The sequence below is a fragment of the Oryza sativa genome, chromosome 11, assembly GCF_034140825.1.
Source record: "Oryza sativa Japonica Group chromosome 11, ASM3414082v1".
Taxonomy (NCBI): Eukaryota; Viridiplantae; Streptophyta; class Magnoliopsida; order Poales; family Poaceae; genus Oryza; species Oryza sativa.
The window spans coordinates 29,593,284-29,617,767 of NC_089045.1; the positions used below are offsets into that span (position 1 = coordinate 29,593,284).

The window sequence follows — 24,484 nt, forward strand, 5'->3', positions numbered from 1 at the left end:
CCCCAAGTCCGGCCAGTCCGAGGCCGAAGATCCAGCGGCCGCAGAGGAGCGGAGGCGAGAGTCTGACCGGCGTGAAGCCGCAGCCCGCCTTCGGGAAGCTGAAGAGGCCGCCCGGGAGGCCGCCCGGGTTCGCCAAGCGGAGGAAGCTGCTCGGGAGGAGGCCGCCCGGGCTCGCCAAGCCGAAGAAGCTGCCCGGGAGGAGGCCGCCCGGGCTCGCCAGGCTGAGGCGTCAGCCGCTGCTGGCGCGTCACTTGGGCCCACTCCCTCGGGCGGCCCTCAGGCGACATCCTCCGAGGCGGCTCGCGACGAGGCCGCGGGCGCATCGCCTGGGCCTACCTCACCGGGCGACGCCCAGGATCAAACGGGCCCGGGGGACATCCCCGAGCCCAGCGCATCCTCCGGGGGGCCAAGCCGCGTCGCCTTTTCTCCAAGGCGGCTCTTCTCCTCATCTTCTGTCGCCCCGCTGAGCGCCGAGCCCCTTCTGCAGGCCCTGGCCGCCGCAAACACCGCAGTGCTGGATGGGTTCAACACCCAAGTGGAGGCCCTGCGCGCAGAACGAGCGGAGCTCGAGGCCGCATGGGCGCGTGTTGAGGAGGGGCGGCGCTCGGTGGACGCCATGGTGGAGGTGGGCCGTAAGGCCCACCGCCGCCACATCTCGGAGCTTGAAGCCCGCAAGGCGGCGCTGGCGGAGATCGCCCGAGAGGTGGAGGAGGAGCGAGAGGCCGCCCTTGTCGCCACCACCGCGATGATTGAGGCGCAGGACTCCCTCCGCCTTCAACACGGGAGCTGGGAGGCGGAGCTGAAGAACAAGCTCGACGCCGCCCAAGGGGTTCTTGACTCCGCTGCTGCCCGAGAGCGGCGGGCAACGGAAGCCGAAGCGGCGTCCCGGCGGCGCGAGGAGGCCCTTGAGGCCCGTGCCATGGCGCTGGAAGAACACGCCGGCACCGTGGAGAAGGGCTTCACGGACCGCGAGGCCGCCACTGCTCTCCGGGAGACGACGCTGGCGGCGCACGAGGCCGCCTGCGCCGAGGAGGAGTCCGCGCTCCGCCTTCGCGAGGATGCACTCGCTGAGCGGGAGCGAGCTCTCGAGGAGGCCGAGGCCACGACGCAACGGCTGGCGAACAGCCTCTCCCTCCGCGAGGCGGCGCAAGAGGAGCAGGCGCGCCGCAACCTTGAATGCGTCCGTGCCGAGAGAGCCGCGCTGGAGCAGCGGGCTGCCAACCTCGAGGCACGGGAGAAAGAGCTGGCCGCGAGGGCGCGCATCGGTGGGGCGGCTGCGGGCGAAAGCGACTTAGCCGCTCGCCTCGCGGCTGCCGAACACACCGTCGCTGACATGCAGCGCGCGCTGGATTCTTCCATCGGGGAGGCCGAGGCCCTCCGCTTGGTGGGCGAGATGGGGCCCGACATGCTTTGGGACTCGGTCTCCCGCATGGATCGCGCCGGTCGGCAAGCGGGCCTCTGGAAAGGCCAGACGAGGACGCGCCCTTGCAACCTGGAAGGCCTCGCTCCGCACCTCAACAGGATGGCCTGGGTCCTCGAACGACTCCCCGAGGAGCTCGAGAAGACCATCAAGTCATCCTCGAGGGACCTCGCCCGGGGGGCGGTCGAACTCGTGCTAGCGAGTTACCAGGCCCGGGACCCCGATTTCTCTCCCTGGATGGCGCTGGAGGAGTTCCCTCCCGGGACCGAGGACGACGCGCGCGCGCGGGTCGGGGATGCTGCCGACCACATCGTCAACGGCTTCGAGGGGTCGGCCCCTCGGCTCGCGTTCGTCTCCAGCTCCGACGAGGAGGGCGACGCCAGCGGTGAGGATGACGGTGGCGACGAGGCCGGCTACCCGGGCGCATCGGAATGAGCCCCCGAGCCCCCGCCAATCTTTACTTTTTTTCTTTTTCTTTCTTCTAAGGCCTTCATGCCTCTTTTTTGTATAAATTAACTCAATCTGCAATCAGAAACGAAATGATGAAAAAATTTTTGTGTTAGTTTTATTTTGCTATACATATGCGATGAGGATGATCTGTGCCATGGTCCTTTTGCGCCTTAGCTTGAAATAAGGGCTCGTGCCCAAGTCCCAGTCCTCGAATGGCTCGGGTCGGGGCCAGTGCCTGGGGAGATCCACATGTCGAGACTGGCCAGGCCGGGAACGTGGTGACCGAGGGGTATGGGTGACCCGATTGTGGGTTTTTGCCGATTCCCCCCCGGAGTTCACCACGCCCCGGGGCACGGCTCGGTTCTGGGCCCCGTTTGGCGATTTTAGCTGACCGAACCGAGCCCCCGAGGGTGGGGTTGAGCACGAGTGACATTATTTCAAGTCAAGATTCCTCAAAAGGAAAAAACGGCTCAGACACAACCTTTAGAAAATTGAAACTGCTTCTATTGAAATGCTGAAATAAAGGAAAAAGGAATATATGTGCATGTGTGGTAGCCCCCGGCTAACCCGGCACACCCGAGGGGGGTGCGGGGTTAGCCCGAGCCAAAACCTGACACCCGACCCCCCCCTTCAGGGGTAGAAGCGACGAAGGTGTTCAATGTTCCACGGGTTTGGCAGCTCCGTGCCGTCGCCCGTGGCCAGCCGTACCGAGCCCGGCCGGGGGACACCGATCACTCGATACGGACCCTCCCACATTGGTGAGAGTTTGCTCAATCCAGCACGCGTTTGGACGCGGCGTAGGACGAGGTCGTCGACGCAGAGTGATCGGGCCCGGACGTGGCGCTGATGGTAGCGCCGCAAGCTCTGCTGGTAGCGCGCAGCTCGGAGGGCCGCGCGCCGCCTTCGCTCTTCCAAGTAGTCGAGGTCATCTCTACGAAGCTGATCTTGATCAGCCTCGCAGTACATGGTGGCCCGAGGAGACCTCAGGGTGAGCTCAGATGGGAGAACCGCTTCTGCGCCGTAGACGAGGAAGAAAGGCGTTTCCCCGGTCGCTCGGCTTGGTGTGGTTCGGTTCGCCCAGAGCACCGCTGGCAACTCCTCGATCCATGAATCGCCGTGCTTCTTGAGAATGTTGAAGGTCTTGGTTTTGAGGCCTTTAAGGATTTCTGCATTGGCGCGCTCCACTTGGCCATTGCTTCTGGGGTGGGCAGGTGAGGCGAAGCAGAGCTTGATGCCCATGTTTTCGCAGTAGTCGCCGAAGAGTTCACTAGTGAATTGGGTGCCATTATCCGTAATAATACGGTTAGGCACTCCAAAACGGGCCGTGATGCCCTTAATAAATTTAAGAGCAGAGTGCTTATCGATCTTGACAACCGGATAAGCCTCGGGCCACTTAGTGAACTTGTCGATCGCAACATACAGATACTCAAACCCGCCCGGGGCCCGTTTGAACGGTCCCAGGATATCAAGCCCCCAGACAGCAAATGGCCATGACAGTGGTATGATCTGCAGGGCCTGGGCCGGCTGATGAATTTGCTTGGCGTGGAACTGACACGCTCTGCATCGCCGGACCAGATCGACTGCGTCATTGAGAGCTGTCGGCCAATAAAATCCTTGACGAAAGGCCTTGCCAACCAGGGTACGCGAGGCGGAATGGGCTCCGCACTCGCCCTCATGGATGTCTGCAAGAAGCTCAACGCCTTGTTCCTGAGGAATGCACTTCAGGAGGATTCCGTTAGCCGCGCGCCGATAGAGGGTCCCTTCTACCAGCACATAGCGTTTGGAAATGCGTTGTACGCGTTCACTCCCTTCGCGGTCCTCAGGTAGAGTCTTATCTGTGAGGTATGTTTGGATCTCAGAGATCCAAGCAATCAATCTAAGGGAGCTTGGAGCGCTCCCTTCGGGTCCCGAGGCCTGGACTCCGACGGGCCTCGGGGGCCGGTCAGGCGCATCCGTCTCCCCTAAGGGGTCGGGTCGCGCCGACGGCTGGGTAAGCCTTTCTTCAAAGGCGCCCGGTGGGGTCTGGGCTCGCGAGGACGCGAGCCGTGAGAGTTCGTCGGCAATCACATTATCCCGTCTGGGCACATGCCGAAGCTCTATCCCGTCAAAATGGCGCTCCATACGCCGTACTTGGCGCACGTAGGCGTCCATCTGCGGGTCGGAGCACCGGTACTCCTTACAGACTTGGTTAACAACCAGCTGAGAGTCGCCTAACACCAGGAGGCGGCGGATCCCCAGCCCGGCTGCCACCCTGAGCCCGGCAAGGAGTCCCTCGTACTCTGCCATATTATTAGTCGCTCGAAAGTCGAGACGGACCAAGTATCTGAGGACGTCTCCGTTTGGAGAGGTCAACGTGACCCCTGCACCGGCGCCCTGAAGAGACAGAGAACCGTCGAATTGCATCACCCAGTGGGCGGCATGAGGCAGCTGTGAGGGGTTCGCGCTGGCCTCGGGCATTGAGACGGTCTCTGGAGCCGGGGTCCACTCTGCCACAAAATCGGCGAGGGCCTGGCTCTTGATAGCGTGGCGTGGTTCAAAGTGCAGATCGAACTCAGAAAGCTCGATTGCCCATTTTACCACTCGCCCTGTACCCTCTCGATTATGCAAGATTTGACCGAGGGGGTAAGACGTAACCACAGTGACCCGATGCGCCTGGAAATAATGGCGCAGTTTCCTCGAGGCCATCAGAATAGCATAAAGCATCTTCTGGGCCTGTGGGTATCGGGTCTTGGCGTCCCGGAGGGCCTCACTAACAAAGTAGACAGGCCGCTGCACCCTTCGGTGGGGCCGATCCTCTTTGCTAGGGGCCGTACCCCCGGGGCGTTCTTCGTCCAAGTGGCCCCTTGGGGCGCACTCGTCTTCTGTGCCGATGACCTCGGGGTCGGAGGACGACAGGAGCGGCCTTCCCACAGTGGCCTCGGGGCCGTCCTGGGGGTCGGGGGCTCCTGGCATCGTCGGACAAGCGGGCAAAGGGCCAACTCCGGTCGTCAGGGGCCTCTGGCCTCCGTTCGGCTCGGGGGCCTCTTCTCCCTGCTCTTTCCCGGGTCGGCTCAGCACAGGGTTAGCCTCGGGGTCAAAGGGCGTTAAGTGTGGCCTTCCCGCAGTGGCCTCGGGGCCTTCCTGAGGGTCGGGGACACCCAGCACCGTTTGACAAGCGGGCAGAGGGCCGTCTCCGGTCGTCAGGGGCCTTAGGCCACCGTTTGACTCGGGGGCCTCTCCTCCCTGCCTGCTCCCGGGCCAAGTCGGCACAGAGTGGGGGTGCGCAGAATGAGGATTGTCCTCATCGCGCTCCACAACCAACGCTGCACTAACTACTTGGGGGGTCGCTGCTAAGTAAAGTAGCAGGGACTCATTTGGCTCCGGGGCGACTAGAACCGGAGGAGAGCTGAGATACGCCTTCAACTGGGCGAGGGCATTTTCAGCTTCCTCCGTCCAAGTGAACGGCCCCGAGCGCTTGAGGAGCTTAAACAAGGGTAGCGCCTTCTCTCCCAGCCTTGATATGAAACGACTTAGGGCGGCCATGCAACCGGTGACGCATTGCACATCCCTAAGTTTGCTAGGGGGGCGCATCCGCTCGATAGCTCGAATCTTCTCGGGGTTGGCCTCAATGCCTCGGGCAGAGACCAAGAACCCGAGAAGCTTGCCCGCAGGTACACCAAACACACACTTATCGGGGTTCAGCTTTATGCGGGCGGAGCGGAGGTTCTCAAAAGTTTCCGCTAGATTCTGAAAGTAAAGTTTCTTGGTTGCGCGTTTTTACAACCAAGTCATCGACATACGCCTCAACATTACGTCCTATTTGGCTACCCAAAGAAATTCGAGTAGTACGCTGAAAAGTAGGACCTGCATTCTTTAACCCGAAGGGTATTGATGTATAACAATAGGTTCCTACGGGGGTAATGAACGCAGTTTTTTCCTCATCCTCCCTAGCCATGCGAATCTGATGATAACCAGAGTATGCATCTAGAAAACACAAAAGGTCGCACCCCGCAGTGGAGTCGACGATCTGATCTATGCGAGGCAGGGGGTAAGGATCCTTAGGACATGCCTTGTTAAGGTCGGTGTAGTCGATGCACATCCGAAGCTTGCCGTTCGCCTTGGGAACGACCACCGGGTTCGCCAGCCACTCCGGATGGATGACTTCACGGATGAATCCGGCCTCCAGAAGCCTCGCCACCTCCTCGCGGATGAAGGCTTGACGTTCCGGGGCCTGCCGCCGCACTTTCTGCCGGACCGGCCTTGCGCCCGGCCGCACGGCGAGACGGTGCTCAATCACCTCCCTGGGGACCCCGGGCATGTCCGCTGGTCTCCATGCGAAGACGTCAGCGTTTGCCCGCAGGAAGGAGACGAGCGCGTCTTCCTATTTGCCATCCAGAAGACCACCGATCCGTGTGGTCTTGGATGGGCCGTCGCCCAAGGCAACCTCCTTGACCGGGACCTCGTCGCATGTGGCGATCCGCTGCCTCGGGGCGGTGGGGGCAGAGGTGCCAAGCCTCTCGTCACCACCCTCGGGCTTGGTCGCGGCAGCGAGGTGGTCCGCGCGCTGCTCCATGCAAGCAAGCGCGACTTTAAGGTCGCCACGGACAGAGATGGGGCCACCAGGGCCCGGCATCTTCATCTGGAGGTAGGCATAGTGGACCGCCGCCATGAACTTCACCAACGCGGGCCTCCCGAGGACCGCGTTGTAGGGCAGACTGAGGTCCGCCACATCGAAGCTTACCCGCTCCGTGCGGAAGTTGGCGGGTCCACCAAAGGTGACCGGTAGGTCGATGTGACCTAATGGCCACGTGTGCCCCGGCGTCACACCGATGATCGGTTGAGACGGCTGGAGCACCATCCCCGGGGCCTTGATAGCATCAAAGGCCGCGGGGGAAAGAATGTTGAGAGCCGCTCCTCCATCTATGAGGACACGTCCCAACTTCACGTTGCAGATGGTGGGGGAAACCACCATCGCAACCTGCCCTCCCCGGGCAATGCACGGTGGGTGGTCGGTCTGGTCGAAAGTGAGAGCGACCTCCGACCACCGCGCTCGACGCATCGCCTCATGAGTAGGGGCCATGGTCAGAAGCTCTCGTTTCATAGCCTTGAAGCTCCGGCGAGAGACGTGAGCACACGCTCCTCCATCGACGGTGGCAATGGTGGCCCCAGGTTCTTGGAAACCTAGGTCATCATCACCATCATCGATGTCAACAGCGGGGGCCTTCTGCTTGGCCTCACTTCGCCGTTTGCCGGAAGGAACCGCCGGGGACTTGCCCTCACGGCGTTCCTGCCTCCTGTCCTCCTCCCACTTCCTCGTTCGCTCAGCCAAATTTTTGACTGCGCGACAGTCCGCGAGATCGTGGAGGGAGGTGTTATGGACGGAGCACCACCTGCCGGCGGGACGCTCCCTGCTGGGAGTACCAGCCTCTTTCTTTTTGTCGCTCGCAGGCCTCCCCTTTCGGGTGGCCCGCGGAGTGCCCTCGACGGCGAGGACATGACCCTCGTCGCCGGAACGGTCCGACCTCTTCTTCCTCCTCCTGTCACGCCGCCCTGTCTGAGCGGCGGATCCGGGGGCGGCCGAAGCTGCCACTCCGGAACCGGAGGAGTTCCATGTCCACGCTTCCTCCTTACGAGCCACTCGGTCCGCGAGCTGAAAAAGTTCCGCGGTAGTCTGGGGCTCTTTGGAGGCAATCTTTTCGAGCATGCGGTTGTGCCGCACACCCCCCCTGAACGCGTAAATCACCGCGTGTGCAGGGATGCATGGTATAGTATTGCGGACTTGGCAAAACCGCTGAATGTACGAGCGAAGCGACTCATTATCGCCTCGCTGTACTGCATGCAAGTCCGCTTCTTCGCCTGGGCGCGGATATGTGCCTTGGAAGTTCATGGTGAACTGTTGGCACAAATCTTCCCAGGAGTGGACCGACGCGGGTGGCAGGTTCATTAGCCAACCCCGCGCCTGTCCTTTTAGGGCCATGGGAAAGAAGTTCGCCATGACCCTGTCGTCACCCCCAGCGGCCTCGATCCCGGTCGTATAGACCTGGAGAAACTCGGTGGGGTTGACGCTCCCATCGTACTTCTCGGTGATGGCGGGCCGGAACCTTGGGGGCCAACGGACATTCCGAAGACTCGCCACAAAGGCTCTACAGCCAACACCACCAGCCGGAGGCACGGAGGGCTGGTCCTCACGTCCATGTCGAGGTGACACTCTGGACGAGGAGGCACCCTCCGTTGCACAGGGGGTACGCCGGCTATTACGCCGGCGCTCGATGTTGAGGCGGGCATCCGGCTCCCCATGCTGATCCTCCCGAGTCGAAGGCGTCGACGAGGGAGTAGCAGCCGAATGACGTGCAGCCGCCGCCGCTCGCCGCGCCCTCCGCCTTGACGACATGGAGCCGGTGGTAGCGGCGCCGGAGGTCTTGGTGGTGGCGGACCGTCCACCAGCACCCAAGCGCTGCTGAGCCGTCATGACCAAGTTGGCCACGTCTTCCAGCCATCGTTGGGCTGGAGACTCCGGGTCATGGACGACAGGCGGGTGTCGTAGGAGCGCGCCAGCAGCCTGAAGCGCGCCCTGAGGCGTGCTGCCGTCGCCGTAGACGAGGAGGCGACGCTCCCCATCTCGCCGTTCTCCTGCATCACCTGCGGCTGGTGACGCCGCGGATTTGTCGACCCTCTCAAGCGCCTCCCCCTGCTTAGGACTTTGGCGCGGAGGAGGTGGAGGAGTACGAGCTCGACGGCGTGGATTCGGCTCCCCGTCGTCGCCGCTCACACTCGGCGAGATGTCGTGCGTTTTTCCTTGCTCGGCCATTAGGCTGAACAAGAAAAACTTGGGGCACACGGAAGAGTCTGAGAGCTCAGAAAGCACACGCTGAGACCCCTACCTGGCGCGCCAGATGACGGAGCTCGTGGCTCCTCACCGGGAGACCGCGCAGGCCCCCCTTTGCCGGTTCGGCCGGGGGCTTAGGGTGAGATCTCAAGCTCTCGCTGTGTGTGGAAAGATCGCGTGCCAGGAAGAAACACGAGACACGGACGATGTATACAGGTTCGGGCCGCTGGGAAGCGTAATACCCTACTCCTGTGTTTTTGTGGATTGGTGTATGAATGAGCTACAAAGTGTCAGCCAACTTCTCCCCCGTTCTAAGCTCTAAATCTGGAAAAGAATCCACCAACCCTTTCTCTATGGGCAAGGTCCTCCTTTTATACTTCAAGGGGATACCACATGCACCCTTCCCTTTCCAAACTGGACTGTTCTTCTTCTCTTTAATGGGCGGAGATTGGTATGGTTGTCGTCCAAATGACACTTCGATGGGACAGCTCACACCTACCTCCACTCCCGGCGGAGACGGGCGCAACGTGAGATCGTGGCTGCCCGTTGCTGATGCGACCAGTGTCAGACCGGTCATTCTTGTCCACCACGCGTCAGTTTAACAACGTGCATGTTTGCCCTTCTTCGTGTAACACCTTGCCTGTAATGATTAGGATGAAGCCTGGTATAAATCTAACCAGGGCTAACGTGCCATCTCTAAGAGATAACACGCTAGCTCCGGCTTGAGACGAGTTGCCTTGAGGCTTTCGTCTTGACGGGATGGGGCGAGGCGTGCGTCAGACCGCCAGTCGCCACCTAACCCTTGATCTGACCGGTCTGTGACTGGTCACAGACCGGATAAAAGAGCGTGCTGTACTGCGTTGCACGCAGCGTGACACGCTTGACCAGACTGCAATAAATGCTGTTAGGTGAGCACAGCTGTGCTCACTTATCCCATATATGTGGCGCAGACTTCTTTAAGGGGTCGGGGGTGCCCCGGCCCTCGGGGCCGGGGCAAGCGCAACCCGACCCCCCCTCAGGGGAAATCACGAGGAGGGCGGACACCTCACCCTCGGGCCCGACGTCCCCGAAGGTGCCAGGCCACGTGGGCGATTGCGTCTGCCTCAAGCCTCTGGTCATGATACTCCCGGTCCCATATCACCGACAAAGTCGATCTCAGCCGTCCGTTCGCGTGAACCGCCGCCGTGCACCCGGTCTACCGAAACCCTAGCCGCTGACGCAATAATCCTCTTTTCCTTTTCAAAAATAATTCATTATTGCGCCATAATTCAATTAAAATCAATATAAGTATTTTAATCCGATTTAATCTTGAAAATTCATAACTAATTCATCTTAGCTCGGATTTAGTTGGTTCAAGTCTCTAAATTTTTCTAAAATTGAGATCTACATGTTAAAAATATCCACATGTACTGTTCATGCTTGTTTATGTGCTGTTTGGTGATTTTGCTTCTTTCTGTTTAGATTCCGTCGTTTCCGGAGAGTCCGTTTTCGCAGCAGAAGAGTTTGAAGAGTTCCAAGGCCAGCAAGGCAAGTCACACAGATCCCAAACAACCCTTTGAGCATGTTGATCATATTTTAAGCTATTGTTTCTATTCAACTATTGCATTTATTTTCGAATGTCATTGGGTGGAATTAACCTATTCTTTGTTATAGCCCTTTTGTTCTTTATTACTTTATTCCTTGATACCTTGGGTTATTATAATTTGACTAGTTGAGCTTTATTTATATTGGTTCAACTAGATATTAGATATAATTGCTTAGCCCTGCTTAGAAACATTAGCACATTATTGGGATAACTTATGACTCACTATTACTTAATGATGGCTTAATGATAGTTCACGATGGTCAATCGTGATTGGTTAATTAATTAATGTGCCAACTAAAACCTGATAATGGTGGGTTGTGAGCACATGGTTTTGATGGTCGTGCTCATGACAATTAAGGACCGGTTCACGAGTTTCGGTTGTGAAACATTAACCGTGCCAGCCACAAGCCAGCGTGGGCAACGGCTTTATCTTTTGTATAGCATGGTTCATTGCAGAGCACCAGACTGAGAAGTGGCGGAGATAAGCCCACGGGGGGTCGCTGGGGAGTCCATGCCTTGTTTATAAGGGGGTGATTATGATCCAGAAAAGGTGCGCTGTAATGGATTGTGTTGTGCAAGGAGTATTGTCACAACTCCTTTCCGAGGTACCGTGGTGGTATTGAGGCACATGGTGACATGATGTGGGGTTGTGTCTTGTGGGTACAGTGGTACACCTCTGATCAGAGTAAAACTATTCGAATAGCCGTGCCCGCAGTTATGGGCGGGTCTAACAATGTCTTTCGTGATTAGTCTCACACTTCTCATCTTAATAAAAGGTGCTTTAATTGGTAATAATTTGATTTGCTCCTGGTTTGGAATGGTACATTCCTGGTTTGGAGATAGAACTGTGCAGCCGGGATGGTTGTTCAGAATGGTTGGGCCTGTACAACAGGGTATGTTGTGTAGCGTTGGATTAATATTGTTTAATACTTAACTGTTTTATTAAATTCTCAAATGTTTGTTAAATGCTGTTTATGCAAATGAAAACTCTACTATGCCATCCTTTGGTATCCTTGTGCACTTGCATATTTGCTGCGTGACTTGCTGAGTATGTCATATACTCACCTTGCAATCATTCATCAGAGGAAGAGTTCTACAATGATGCTGCTGGTGTGGAGGATTAGGTGTAGCCTTGGTCAAGCTACCTATGGAGTGGAGTCATCCGCACCGTTTATCTTATTTTCCGCTGCTTAGATTTTTATTGATTGAGAGGAACTATCTACCTCTGTAATGACCTTTTATTCGCCTATTAATTAGAGTAATAATTGTACTCTATTATCAATTTGTTATTGTGTGCCTCGGCTGATTCCTGGACGAGGGTTCACACACATGTAAGCGTTTGGAATTTTGGATAGAAATTCCGGGCGTGACACACCACAATGTAATGGGTTAGCCGATCGAGTTCAAATATCACGTAAGTTATGCAATTTGCAAGAAGCACTCACTTTATTATGCCACAGAACCAATTTTGCAATGTACTTACACAACAGTACCAAGACAATGCCCTCTGAATATGCAGCTTTTTTTAAGCTAATGAAAGTTTTAATTGAACTCAGTTAATTCGTCAAGTTGATACAACTGTACTGAGAATAGTCGTGGGTATGAATAAACATGGGCAGATGACCGTCAGTCCTCAACATGACACATGATGGGTATTAATAACCCCCACAATGCATGATCTGCCCTTCTTGTTTGCATTTATCAGTAGATGCCAAACTAGCAATCCTCTTCCATCACCACATGAACTATGCAATTGCAGTACAACCGAAGAATTAATCTCACAGTTACTACTATGCTCAAACAGGCTTCTCCACTGGTCAGTTGCTATCGCCGTTTTGGACGGAAACGTAGTTTTCCCAAGATTCGCACGCTCAGTCACAAATCATATCTAGTCCTGATCCATTGTGAGTTTGACACATGATTGTGAAATCATGGACAAGAGTACGGTGTTAAAGAAGTCTCTCCTGCTCTGAGATTCTTGGGCCCAGCAAGAGTACAGTGCTGCCTTAACAAGAGCACCAGTAAAAATTACTAAATCACATTTGAATGAATAATGCTAAAATCTTGCAAATTTCTAAACTTAAAAATCTGCTTCATGATTCAAAAACATCAAATACGTACTGAGGGAGAAAAAGAAACATCAGTGCAACACTAACAAGTACGGTATTCTGAGTCCTAAATGATTCCTCCGTGTACCTTAAAATGGTAATACTAAATATAACATGTTTACAGAACATAAATAGCAAACACACACTGGATCGCATGATACAGAAATGTGTAGTTTTTTCCCTACTAATATATGCTCTATGTGTTTTTGAGTCACATGATTGCTACTTAAAAAAAGGGCCATGTACAAAATACACAAAGTAGAACACTTGTACTACAACTACGTACAGGAGCACATAAAAACAATGTGGACCAGTACCATCAAACTATACATATTTCAAGACAAATTTAGTTCTAAAAAAAGAGGACAGATTTGTAGCCATCTGCTTAATTAGCTCAAGTTTATTAGGACAGACACAATAAATGCAAGTTAAAGAAAATTGTATTTCATTCTAGGCTGAGGTGGGAAGGGCAAGTTTGCTTTAGTTCTTTTCATGCGATTAATAAATTATTAACCAAGTATTAATTAGTATAAATTTGAAAAGAATGATTTATTTGATCTTCTTTAAAAAATACATATAATTTTCTTTTAATGAAACACACCATTTAGTAGTTTGGGAAGCGTGGTCACAATGAACGATAGATTTTTCATGCCGAACTCACTAACAAACTTAGCGTTTAAAGAAGCTGCTTAACGAACAAAATGAGTTCCAAACATATAAAATAAATGATTGACCCCGAATAATCTGCTCGTGTAAACATATTTTTTAGACGAAAACTTGATATATTTGTCTTTGTAGATATATTTTTACAGGCGGTTCTTTCATGCGCCAGCACAAACTTGATTTCTGTATACCATAGGCTAGAGGTGAATCGAGAAAAATGCCCGTGAAAATGGGTTATTAGCCACCTAGACAAACACATTATCTGTACTAGTGTCAGCGCATTTCCTAAGTTTGTGTATCCTGTCATGCTATTATCACCGACAAAGAATATATGCACAAATATAATACTGATTATTTACATTCCTTAGATGTACCAATAAGAGCTGATTTTTATTACTTCCTCCGTCCAAGATTGTTGCAACCTAAGATTGTAATAGGATGGGTCTAATCTCATTATAATCTAGATTGCAACATTTTAGGACGAATGAGGAGTAATTATTTTGTGGCAATGCTGTGTGAACAAATCTAAGGTATACAAGAATGAAAATTGTGCCTCTCTTTAGCCGTTTCCATGCAGCAATGCATTTTTTAAGGAAAGTCGGCATATATATTCGATATAATCTTGCATACTCTCTCCGTACTCGTAAAGTAAGTCGTTTTGGACAGCGACACGGTCTCCAAAACACAACTTTGATTTCTTGTTTCTATAAAAATATTTATTGAAAAGTGATATATGTATACTTTTATGAAAGTATTTTTCAAGACAAATCTATTCATATAATTTTTACATTTTCAAACTCAACAACTTGAGAGTTATTCATGATTTATATTCCCAAGGTTTGACTTAAATATTGTCCTAAACGATTTCCTTTACGAGTACGGAGGGAGTATATAGCTATAAAAATCATCGGTCAAATTCATAGTAGTTGTATAGTTACATAAATGAGAGCTGGAGAGAGGGCAGCATCACCATGAAAGAGCATTTATCTAGGCACATGGATGGTGTACTTAGCCTATGTTCTTCCCACATGCATCTGATCCTGTGAGAATGGATGTGCTGCGAACCAAAAAAGAAGTTAATAATAGATTAAATTCAGACTTTGCTTCAATAGAAGTTACAACCACTTATTATAAAATTTAAAATTTAGTTCCAAAACTAAGGATAATAGTATCTTTGTTAAAGAGACGACGCATAAAAAAGGCGCCAACAATGAGGAAGAGATACAATTTATTCAAATTGCAGTCTTATAAGTAATCTATATCTAAAATTGATGAAAATTTGTATAACCTACCGGTATGCAACATGAATAATGGAACCCTTGTTCAGCTGCCGGCATATGCAACTGGTGCAGGAAGACAGTAAGCGCGTATACTCATTATGGAGTTCATAGCTCAAGCAGCCATATAAGTTCCCACTTGATGCAGCATGGGTGCCTGAGAAAATGCACAGTAGCTAGTACATGAATGTAGGACATATATGCTGTGTTACTCAAGGAAAAAAAGACCAAGCACATCCAGACCATGATGACAATAATAATGCCTTGCCAAATGACCCCATCTATGAGAGGACACTATTAAGTTATGTACTACTAACATTAGACGCGTTATCTTAGGTTGCTTTTTAAACGGATTTTGGGCTAGGCTACTTGTTCATCGTGATTCGTGAACATGTTTTCTAAATTGTTAAACATGTGTTTCACGCAAAAACAACTTTTTATATAAAAATTTCTTAAAAAAATCAAATAAAAATATAGTATTTTTAAGTTTATAATAATTAATACTCAATTAATCATGCGCTGTTGACTTGTCTCGCCCCACCAAAAATCTAAGCCAAGGAGCTGATTCGATCTAAAGCCTTGCAAAAGAGGAAATGACCTTTCTCAGTTGGAAAAAGAACATTTAGATCAAACCATGATTATGCACACATACTTAATACCAGTCTTAAGATATATCCACTGGTGGAGAAACCATCTTTGGTCGGTCGACCAGATTTTACATTAAAAACCGGGATTAAAAATATCTTTAGTCCCGGTTTAAAAGCTACAGGGTACTTTTCAATCTTTAGTACCGGTTGGTGTTACCAACCGAGACTAAAGATTTATTTATAGTCCCGGTTAATAACACCAACCGGAAAAAAAGATCGCCATACACTTTACTCCCGGTTGGTAACATTTATAGTCCCGTTGGTAAAACCGACCGGAAAAAAAGATCGACGCGGAGATCGGAGAGGTGGCGCGATCGGATCGAGGTATCTCCTCTCCTTTAACTCCTCTCTCCTCCTCTACTCAACCTTATCTCCTCTCATTTTTAACTCCTCTCCTCAACCTTATCTATTCTTCTTGTCTCTATTCCTCTCCTTCTCCTCTCTACTGCCAGGCAGACGCGAGGGCGGCGGGGCGCGGAGGGCCGGCCAGCGTGGCGGCGGCTAGCGGCCGCACGGCGGCAGGGCTCGGTGGGCCGGCCGGCCAGCCGGCGCGACGGCGACGCGCGGCGAGGCAGCGGCTTTCTTTTTTTGTATTATTTTTTTTGAGAATCTGGGATTGTTGTGTGATGTATTTGATTGGATCTGAGATTGTTGTGTGATGTATTTGATTTGTGTGTGATGTGAATATGTGATGAATTTTGTAGAAGTTGTGATGTAATTTTTTTAAAGATTTTGTGATGTATTTGAGTATTTGAGATGATCGATTTGTGGATTTGGAGGCAATTTGAGGACGATTGATTTGGGATTTTGGGGACGGGATGGGGTGAAATCAATATATTTAAAAAATAATGAAGAAAAGAAAAGAATAAAGAGGAACCGGAAAGAGCAACCGAATTAGCCTCTTTAGCCCGGTTGGTAACACCAACTGGGACTAAAGATGCTTTATCTGTTACCAACCAGGACTAAAAATGAATTTTTACTCCCGGTTTTTTCGTAGTCCCGGTTATAGGGGGTTACGAACCGGGAGTAATAACCATTTCTCCACCAGTGATCCTCCATATCTGAGACCAAAATTTAAAAGTGTACAAGGGGATAACAGTCAATTAAACTATTTTATAACAATAAACAGTTTCACTTCCTACCTTATTTAGCCTATAAATAATTAAGTACTAGTACAAGATAATGCTCCGAAATCGCACTGCTGGAAACTGTCTCTACCGTAAAGTTAGGTTAGAAAACTAAATGCGCCAGCCACTTAACAGATTCATCAGATTATCCATGAATACATTGAAGGTCACATCTCAAGCTTACATGTTACAATATTGAATACCTCCATGTGCTGTTCCAGGGACACCGAGTATGGCGAATCTGTCAGGTGTTGGGTAGTGGAGGAAGAACTTGAATAGTGTTAGTTGGTTGGCAGCTTACAGGATGACAGTTTAAGTGCAGTTAAGCCCCAATGGCAAGATAAACCGGCCGGTATATTACATAAACTTGGATCATAATATTTGGGATCACAAGCATCCATTCAATGAAGGTAAAAAACTATACGCGCTCTCTAGACTCTAGTGCTCTTAAAGAAGAAAAGGCACACAGAAGGACGAGGGGAGCTTTGGTTGGGAGGTACAGAGAAGGTTAGAATGACAAGTAATTTAAAACAGATAGAGTACCTATTTTCTGCTAATTCTAAAAATTGCATGAGCTTATATATGAAAAAGTTTATAATTTGTATAGTTACTTGCAATTCTCATCAAATACAGTTATCTAAGAGTATATAAATTATTTCTGTTGTAAAGGAAGTAAAAGGTAATAATCATATACGTACACGAGATCGAGCGCATCAACAGGCTTTCTAGTACAATCAAGGGACGAATGGACCAAAAGACTTGAGATGGATTTCCTATTTCTTATTTTTACTTTTTTTATCTGTCATTTAAAACAACAACCGGTAATTACTCCCTCGGTCCCTCAACATTTGACGTTGTTGACTTTTTAAAATTTGTTTGACCATTCATCTTATTTAAAAATTTTGTGAAATATATAAAACTATATGTATACATAAAAGTATATTTAACAATGAATCAAATGATATGAAAAGAATTAATAATTACTTAAATTTTTTGAATAAGACGAACGGTCAAACATATTTAAAAAAGTTAACGACGTCAAATGGAACGGAACGGAGGGAGTACATTTTTCCAATTATATATAAGTGAAATATTGACAACTAATGGTACCGAAGTGCTTGTTTTTGACAAATAAATTACAATATCAATTCGGGATGCCAACTCCAAATACCATTAATTATTTCAATTACACTCCTATTTTTAGCACCGTTGTCTTTTGATCCACGTTTGAACTATATATTCACATAATACAAGGTCATATTACAGTTTATTGGATGATATTTTTGCATCACTGCAAAAGTACTCTCAGCCAGAGGACCCTACAGCTTTTATATGAGCATGATATATTGTCCATCCTTAACTGACAATGGCAAGATGGAAAATCCTATGCATGTTAAGGCACAATTTGACAAGGCATTTCCTATATAAAGGTAGCCAAGTTTCACTATGAACAACACAACCATAATACCATACAAAGCCAAGCCTCCAAAAACTGCCTCAGAGCTGAAAAAAAGAAGAGATACATAGAAGATGGCTCTTGTTATTGCTGATGAAATCAAGGCCAAGGCGGAGGTCTACTATGATGATGAGATCTGTCAACAATGCACAAGGCTCTTGCTCAAGGAAGCAGGCCTCCCAAATGGCCTTCTTCCCTTGAAGGACATAATGGAGTGTGGCTATGTTGAGGAAACTGGATTTGTGTGGCTCAAGCAAAAGAAGAGGATAGACCATGTCTTCCAAAGCTTAGGAAGGTTGGTATCTTATGGCACTGAGATCACTGCTTTTGCAGAGAAGGGGAGGATCAAGAAAGTCAAAGGGATCAAGACTAGGGAGCTCATGGTGTGGGTACCAGTAGAGGAGATTGCCCTTGATGAACAAAAGACTGGGAAACTCATCTGCAAGAGCATTGCTGGGATTACGAAAACCTTCCCTGCATCAGCTTTCCAGATACCAGAGAAGGAGGAGAAGATTACCTGTGCCATACCAAAACCAGTGGTACTAATGGAGAGAGCTCATCAAGTTATCAAGAACAATTGATCATTCTGCCATCCCTTGGTCCACAGATCATTACCAGCTCTGCAATCCTATAATACTGAAATAATGAACACTGATGATCTACTATTTGCTTATGTACTTCAAAAGGCGATAACACAAAAGTCTTTCCTAAATATATACTGCTTACGTATGATTGCAATGGCATCAATAGCCCTGTAAGGCAACTAAACAACTTCCTGTTCTGTACTAAATAGCTCATGTAACGCAATATGCGCCATAATATAAAAAATCATATGATTATATGCTCCCTTGTTTCTCCTGTGAGATACTTTCTTTTCCCCCTGTTTTTGTTTCACTGAAAATAAATGACACCACATGAGAATAAATTTGCATGACAATTGTACTAAAGATGTATGGTCTTTTGATATTCGCCCTAGTTAAGATCCCTAGTCAAAAGACCGACATCATGACAACAGTTTCTTTGAATGAAGAACAGTAGGGAGGCCCCTATGGTTAATTATATATATTAGAAAAACTGTACAGGAGAGGTGTGGTTAGTGATTACGGGGTTGTGGATAAAAAATACCACATTCCAGATTATGAATATAGGGCTGTGTGCATATAAAGTTTAGTTCTTTTTAGATTGTAATGCAGCATGAATAAAGAAGTTAGTGGCTAGTTCCACTAAAGAATACATGCCACATCCTAGTAAATAAAATGCATGCCATGCCCATAAAAAAAGGTTTGGAAGGCCAGTTAACAAACCAGTAATTTTTCCAATAAAATCTGGCTGTGTGAAATTTGGAAATGTGAAACGTGCATGATTCCATGAGGTCATGCAGGAGGATACATCTGCAATGATCCCTCCAAATGCATCTGATGGCTTAGGCAGCTAGGCTTTGCATGTCAAAAATGTAGTACCACTGTTTAATATGAAAACTCACGTACACAAGTTATGGGATAACAAAACCCTTGAATTCCTCTGCTGCAATTTGCAAATCTTATTCATTTCCTTCTACTACTTATGCCTCAGCTCCATGAATTAAGACTGAATCTTACACTATAAATGAAAAGAATTTATTCATTTCCTATATACAGTGGGTGAAAAGTGTTTTTTTTTACAATAGAAAAGTAAAAAAATCTATATGAGGAAACAATAGGAACCATTAACTCACTACTTGAACGTGTCTACACGCACAGATCTGGATGTAGCCTGGAGGGTCAGAGATCTAAATAAGGTAGGCAGGTGCCCATCTGTTCACCCAAACACTTCCCAGGAAGCATCTTCAATTAAGAAGTGCAGGACATAGCTATGAGCCAGCAAAAGTAGATCCACAAAAGATATTTTGGCTTAGAAGATATTTAGAATACAATCTACATGACATTAGATCAAACACATCTTAAACCAAAAAAAGGAGATGAGAATAAAATAAGTGTATGGAATCTAAATGTGTACTATTATACAAATAGTAAACCCATGTAGTAATTACCTGAAGAAGTTGAACTTTCCATTTCCAAGACTCTTTTTATTTACTTCATCAAGAAAAAAGTAATAACCTACAAAAGATTCCAAACTAGATGTTCTAAATAGGTAACATGCACAAAGAATCGAAAAGCAAAATGCATTGTTGCTCTTGACTCACCAAAACATGGATGTGTTTTTGGTTGCAACATAAGAAACTGAACTTAAAGTAGCAACTATAGTAGCAGGGCATCAGTTAATAGAATAAGAAATAACATCATCTTCTATGTAGTGAATCTTCTTTTGGCGTGAAAATGGTGCAAAAATGCATCTTATAAAGCAACTCAAAGGATCCTGCAAGCCTTCCATTTTATAGTGACCAAATCTCCAATCCCGCAATATGAAGGGCCTCTGAATAGGCCGATCTAGACCACCTGTAAGACAAAAGGAGACACCAATGCTTAGACAAGCAGGAAAACATGGATCTTATTGAACTTATATTTTTGTATATAGTTTTCTAAGGCCTTGTGGTAGTTCAAAAAATACCTTAACTCAGAAGAGATGGGCATTAAATCAGAAATTATTAATAAAAAGAAGCAAAACGAGAAGCAACACTAATCTTAATTCTAAGGAGCTCCATTGATGGTAGTATCTATTGACATAAGAAGTCAATGTCTGTTGCTAATCCTAATCAAGTTGTTTTTAGTAAAACAAGCCACTACTTATTGATCCTGCCAATTTACCTGCTGATCAGATCATCAGAATCATTCAAAAAGAAACAATACATACCTGCATACATCCGACCATGCTTATCCACTGCCCTGAAAAATGGACGTGTTTTCTTTTGAACTGCAGCTTGTTGCAGCTCCCTCCAAGCAGACATTCTGTCCTGTCTTGTAATTTTTCCAGTTGTAACAACCTGGAGTTCAGATGCATCTTATCATGCTAGTTATATAGCCACCACATGCATGAACGTAAAAAGTGGCAAAAAAAATGCTGGAGGTAATCTCAGGTCTAGACACGTTTAGTGCTTTATCTAGCCATAAAATTACTCTGATAAAAGAAAATGAATGAACTTTAAACTTCAGAAACAAGGAGTAGATCTAGTTAGTTTTCAATATTTCAACAGAAGACAAAAATTCACCTAGGAGTTAGACAACGTAAGAGACTGAGATAATAGGTAAACAATGTACCATGGTTTCATGATTTGCTAAAACGAAAAAGTTACCCTGGAGAATAAAAAGTATGAAGGCCGAGGTTTCCGTGCTAGGTTATTAGCACGGTCAACAGCAACAAGCCCAAACTTGGGACCATAGCCATCCGCCCATTCCCAATTATCTGATGTTGTCCAAAACAAATAACCAAGTACACGGACACCCTATAAAACATTATGTTGTTTAAGTGTTGGAAGTTCCATCTCCATGAGCACAGACTAAAACATGTTTGCTTAAAGGTTAAGAAAGGACCATAATGATGGCAGCGTATGTGGCTAACAAGTGTTCCAGTATATATGGTTTCCGTATCAGATCAGTCTCATCAGAAACTCCATTTTCAGTAATGACAAAAGGTATATTTAATCTCTTATATCGTTCATTGAATTGAATCAGGATGCGGAACAGCCCATCAGGATAAACCCCACGACCAGATTCACTATACTCATCATTATCCACAAGCTTTAGACCAGGTCCTGATATAACCTCCTGCATGGAAATGGGAGAATTAACTCGGTCACTTACATAGCCATTCATTAAGCAGCAAATAATTTGCTTACCTGTCCATAGTAGTTGATTCCAATGAAGTCCAATTTATCACATATGCTATCCACGTAAGGAAAAAGGGTCAATGAGTTAGCTAGCGCGACAGCAGCAACATCAAATAGCCCATATGGCCTTGTAAACGATACATGGTGTGCAACACCAACTATTGGCTTCCTTTCGTTCTTGCTGTTAATCAAGAAATAAATAATAAGAAAACCAGAGGAAACCAACTCCTTGATTATCGAATAAAAAATACCAGGTAATCACTGGAATAAGGGCACTGCAAATAATACATTATGTAGAACCAACCTTTTCGAATGTATGTAGTCATAGGCTTCAGAATGTGCAATAGCCATCCAATGCAAAGCCTGATTGTATACACCAGTTGGCAGAGTAGATGTTGCTACTTCAATTGCATTAGGGTCTCCACCAGGCCAAGCACCGGCACAATAAGTTAGCATCACAAAAACGTGAGGTTCATTGAAAATCACCCAGTAGTCCACTAAATTGGATACACGATCAACAACAAGCCTGCACAGCCCCAACTATCAAAATCTAATAAATTATTGAACAATTCCCAATGGAGAGAATGTATTGGCAGGTCAATTTGACTGCCCTCAAAAGGTACCTCACAAAATCCATGAAATAGGTGACAGTTTTTTCCATCTTCCACCCGCCATATTTTCCAGCCCAAGGTGGAAGTGAGTGATGAAACAGAGTAAGCATTACTTTCATTCCATATTCGCGAACCCTTTGAATGATCCATCTATACCGCTCAAGTGCTGCAAAATTAACCTAGAGAAAGAGATGTCTATCTTATTTCACCGGTACTGAGATCATCATGCTGGAAAAAGAAGGATGAATATAAAGGTAAAAAGAGGCACGTGCATAACTATGAACTTACTGAGCTCTTCAATTCTTCGGTTGGTTCCTCAGGCATTAACCTTGCCCAATCTACCCCCATGCGGAAAACGCTGATGCCGGTCTCCTTAGCAAGTTTCAACTCAGCATCAGGATCAGACCAAAATCTAAGCCTTTCTTGCCTGAAAAAAAAATGATCAGAGTTTGCTAACATACAACATCCAAAGACATCTACATTTGGAAGGAAAGCTAGAATCTTGAATTACTTTTTTTAAAAGCATGCATTCGTTTTTTATCCTTGGGACCCACCACTACATAGTAGCACTATCGAAGTCATATCTAGACTTGGAAAGAAGCTACAATATTGAAAGACAACAACTCTTCCTGGAGAGATAGTTAAGATGAGAAGTGACTCTAGGTGACTTTACAGGCAAGGAGATTTGTTCTTTGGAGTACAGAACTGAGATAAATTAGCTCATTAGAGATTCTATACTCATGTACTTACGGGCATGGAACATTATGCCAAGCAGCAACATTGTGGCTGCAGTTATCGCCGCCAGCAGATTCTCCACTCTCAGCAAGAATTTCAAACCCCCTGAGCATAGCCTCCATGGCTACCCTAAGTGGTTTCCTCTGCTCTCTATCACCAATATTTTCCCCACCTGTTGACCTCCAAGATTGCTGGGAGCCTCCATCACCAGCAGCAGATGCCATCAGTGCATCTACTGGCCTCTGGTCGCGCACGTTTCCATTGTCATCGCAGGAAGTTTCAGTTGCAAACTGGAGCCAAGCATCTTCTAGCCTGTCCTCAACATGCGCAGGCGCTGTTGCTAGCCCAAAGAAGAAATTATCCTCCTCTGCAAACAAATATGCCACACCATCAGGGCTTCCATATTGCCTTGACAATTGTTGCTTCCAGCCAGTGATGGCCTTAAATGTTAAAACACAGTTTGAATGCTCGAATTTATAGAGAAAATTAATGAGAGAGAGGTGCAAAGCATAACTGTGCCTATAGTGAGTAATCTTATCCCCATGTATGATGTAACAGGACATTTGCAATGGGCAAACAAAGTTCTTTTCAGTACTCTCGTATTGACATTGACTAATTGATCAAAAAACTAATTGAATATAAGGATTAATTGATTAAATTCAAATCGATTATGCCAACAATTCCCCATCTCAAAAATTGATAAAACCTAAAACCTCCCAACTGGGCATCCACAAAGACTAATCAAATACATAATCTCCCAACCCCAATGCAATAATCCATTGACCTCAACGATTAGCGCTTACATGGCTAGGGCTTTACAGAGGGAAACGAAAGTGAGTGAGACGAACCTGAGTCGTCAGCGTCGGAGGAGGGAAAGGCGCGGAAGTCGGCGAGGGGATCGGCGGACTCGTCGATGGGGCTGGGGATGCGGCGGAGGTGGCGCCGCCGGTACCGCGCGTAGGAGGCGGCATTGGCCGCCGTCGCCGCCGCGGCCACGAGGACGGCGAGCCTCGCCGCCGCCGCCACGAACGCCGGTAGTGGCATTTCCGTGATTTTCTTCTTCCTTCGCCCCGCTTATTTACCGCCGAATTTTATTTTTTTTTTCTTCGTCGAATTTTGTTTTTATTATTTTTTTGGGAAATAAATAGGAGTGGCGGGAACCGGATGAGGAGGCGGGAGTAGTCCGGTCGTTGGTGGGGCCCACCTCGACACGTGGCGGGGTTTGGTGGCTCGTGGCAGATTTTGCGGGGGCCACAGCTGCGAGTGTACTAGAGGATTGCCACTTGGCTCTCGCTATGCATGGCTCACTTTTTTTTTGTGTGGTTTTCTTAATTTTATCGTGAATTTTGTGTGTTTGGCTTTAATTGTCACTGCAAAATCCATACTCTACTCCTATAAATGTGTAGCAAGAGAAGCACCGATTGCTTAAATATAAGCCATTGTTAAAATTGGAACTTTTATTTTAGTTTTTCAATTGATTTTTTGGGGTTCGTATTGGCATTAAATCGCTCAGGATTATATATATATAAGCCATAAGTTATTTTTTAAAGTTGTTGATTATCAGTTTTAATTAGGCCAACTGATGCTGAACACAGACGAAATGGATAACAATTTGGAGAGATGTATAGCATGTGTCGTCCCTGATCCACCCATTTCTCATCCTTAATTTGAGTCACTGTTCTATGTACAGTTCTAGAACACGCTGTTTATCCATTTGTCGTTCTCTAAAAACCAAATTATACACTGTACAGCAAGGAACTTATCAGAACCACACGAAGAATTAAACTCGATTTTATGCAGACCCTGGATAATTCACAATTACCACACTCTTGTACGA

At 47.8% G+C, this 24,484-nt stretch overlaps 2 protein-coding genes across 12 annotated transcripts; one reads left to right on the plus strand and one right to left on the minus strand.

The window, feature by feature from the left end:
- Positions 1–17,291: 17,291 nt before the first annotated feature.
- On the minus strand, positions 17,292–23,774 carry LOC4351127 (beta-glucosidase-like SFR2, chloroplastic). 11 transcript variants are annotated; one of them, XM_066305068.1, is made up of 13 exons: positions 23,496–23,774; positions 22,663–23,014; positions 22,201–22,339; positions 21,925–22,091; positions 21,606–21,827; positions 21,311–21,482; positions 21,006–21,239; positions 20,768–20,917; positions 20,329–20,458; positions 19,721–19,973; positions 19,568–19,634; positions 19,253–19,387; positions 18,176–18,432 (listed from the first exon to the last, which is right to left on the minus strand). In XM_066305068.1, exons 1-10 carry the CDS (start codon positions 23,689–23,691, stop codon positions 19,792–19,794), a joined length of 1,944 nt encoding a protein of 647 aa, XP_066161165.1. In that variant the 5' UTR covers positions 23,692–23,774; the 3' UTR covers positions 18,176–18,432; positions 19,253–19,387; positions 19,568–19,634; positions 19,721–19,791. The 11 variants fall into 11 exon arrangements, 10 of the variants coding, with proteins under 10 accessions (XP_066161163.1, XP_066161165.1, XP_015617866.1 ...); XM_015762380.3 differs by having other exon boundaries at positions 19,253–19,451; XM_015762379.3 differs by lacking the exon at positions 19,253–19,387.
- Positions 17,613–18,384, plus strand: LOC4351128 (uncharacterized). The gene has a single exon (XM_015762388.3). The coding sequence runs from the start codon at positions 17,613–17,615 to the stop codon at positions 18,117–18,119; it is 507 nt and encodes a 168-aa protein (XP_015617874.1). The 3' UTR covers positions 18,120–18,384.
- Positions 23,775–24,484: the final 710 nt, after the last annotated feature.

What these genes read in the sequence shown, in the direction of transcription:
- LOC4351128 (XM_015762388.3), top strand. Translation starts at nt 17,613, where the DNA reads ATGGCTCTTGTTATTGCTGATGAAATCAAGGCCAAGGCGGAGGTCTAC.
- LOC4351127 (XM_066305066.1), bottom strand. Translation starts at nt 23,691, where the DNA reads ATGCCACTACCGGCGTTCGTGGCGGCGGCGGCGAGGCTCGCCGTCCTC. An exon ending in CTCCGACGCTGACGACTCAG is followed by an intron (nt 23,015 to 23,495) that starts GTTCGTCTCACT and finishes ATTTGTTTGCAG; the next exon opens with AGGAGGATAATTTCTTCTTT. An exon ending in GACTACATACATTCGAAAAG is followed by an intron (nt 21,483 to 21,605) that starts GTTGGTTCTACA and finishes CTTGATTAACAG; the next exon opens with CAAGAACGAAAGGAAGCCAA.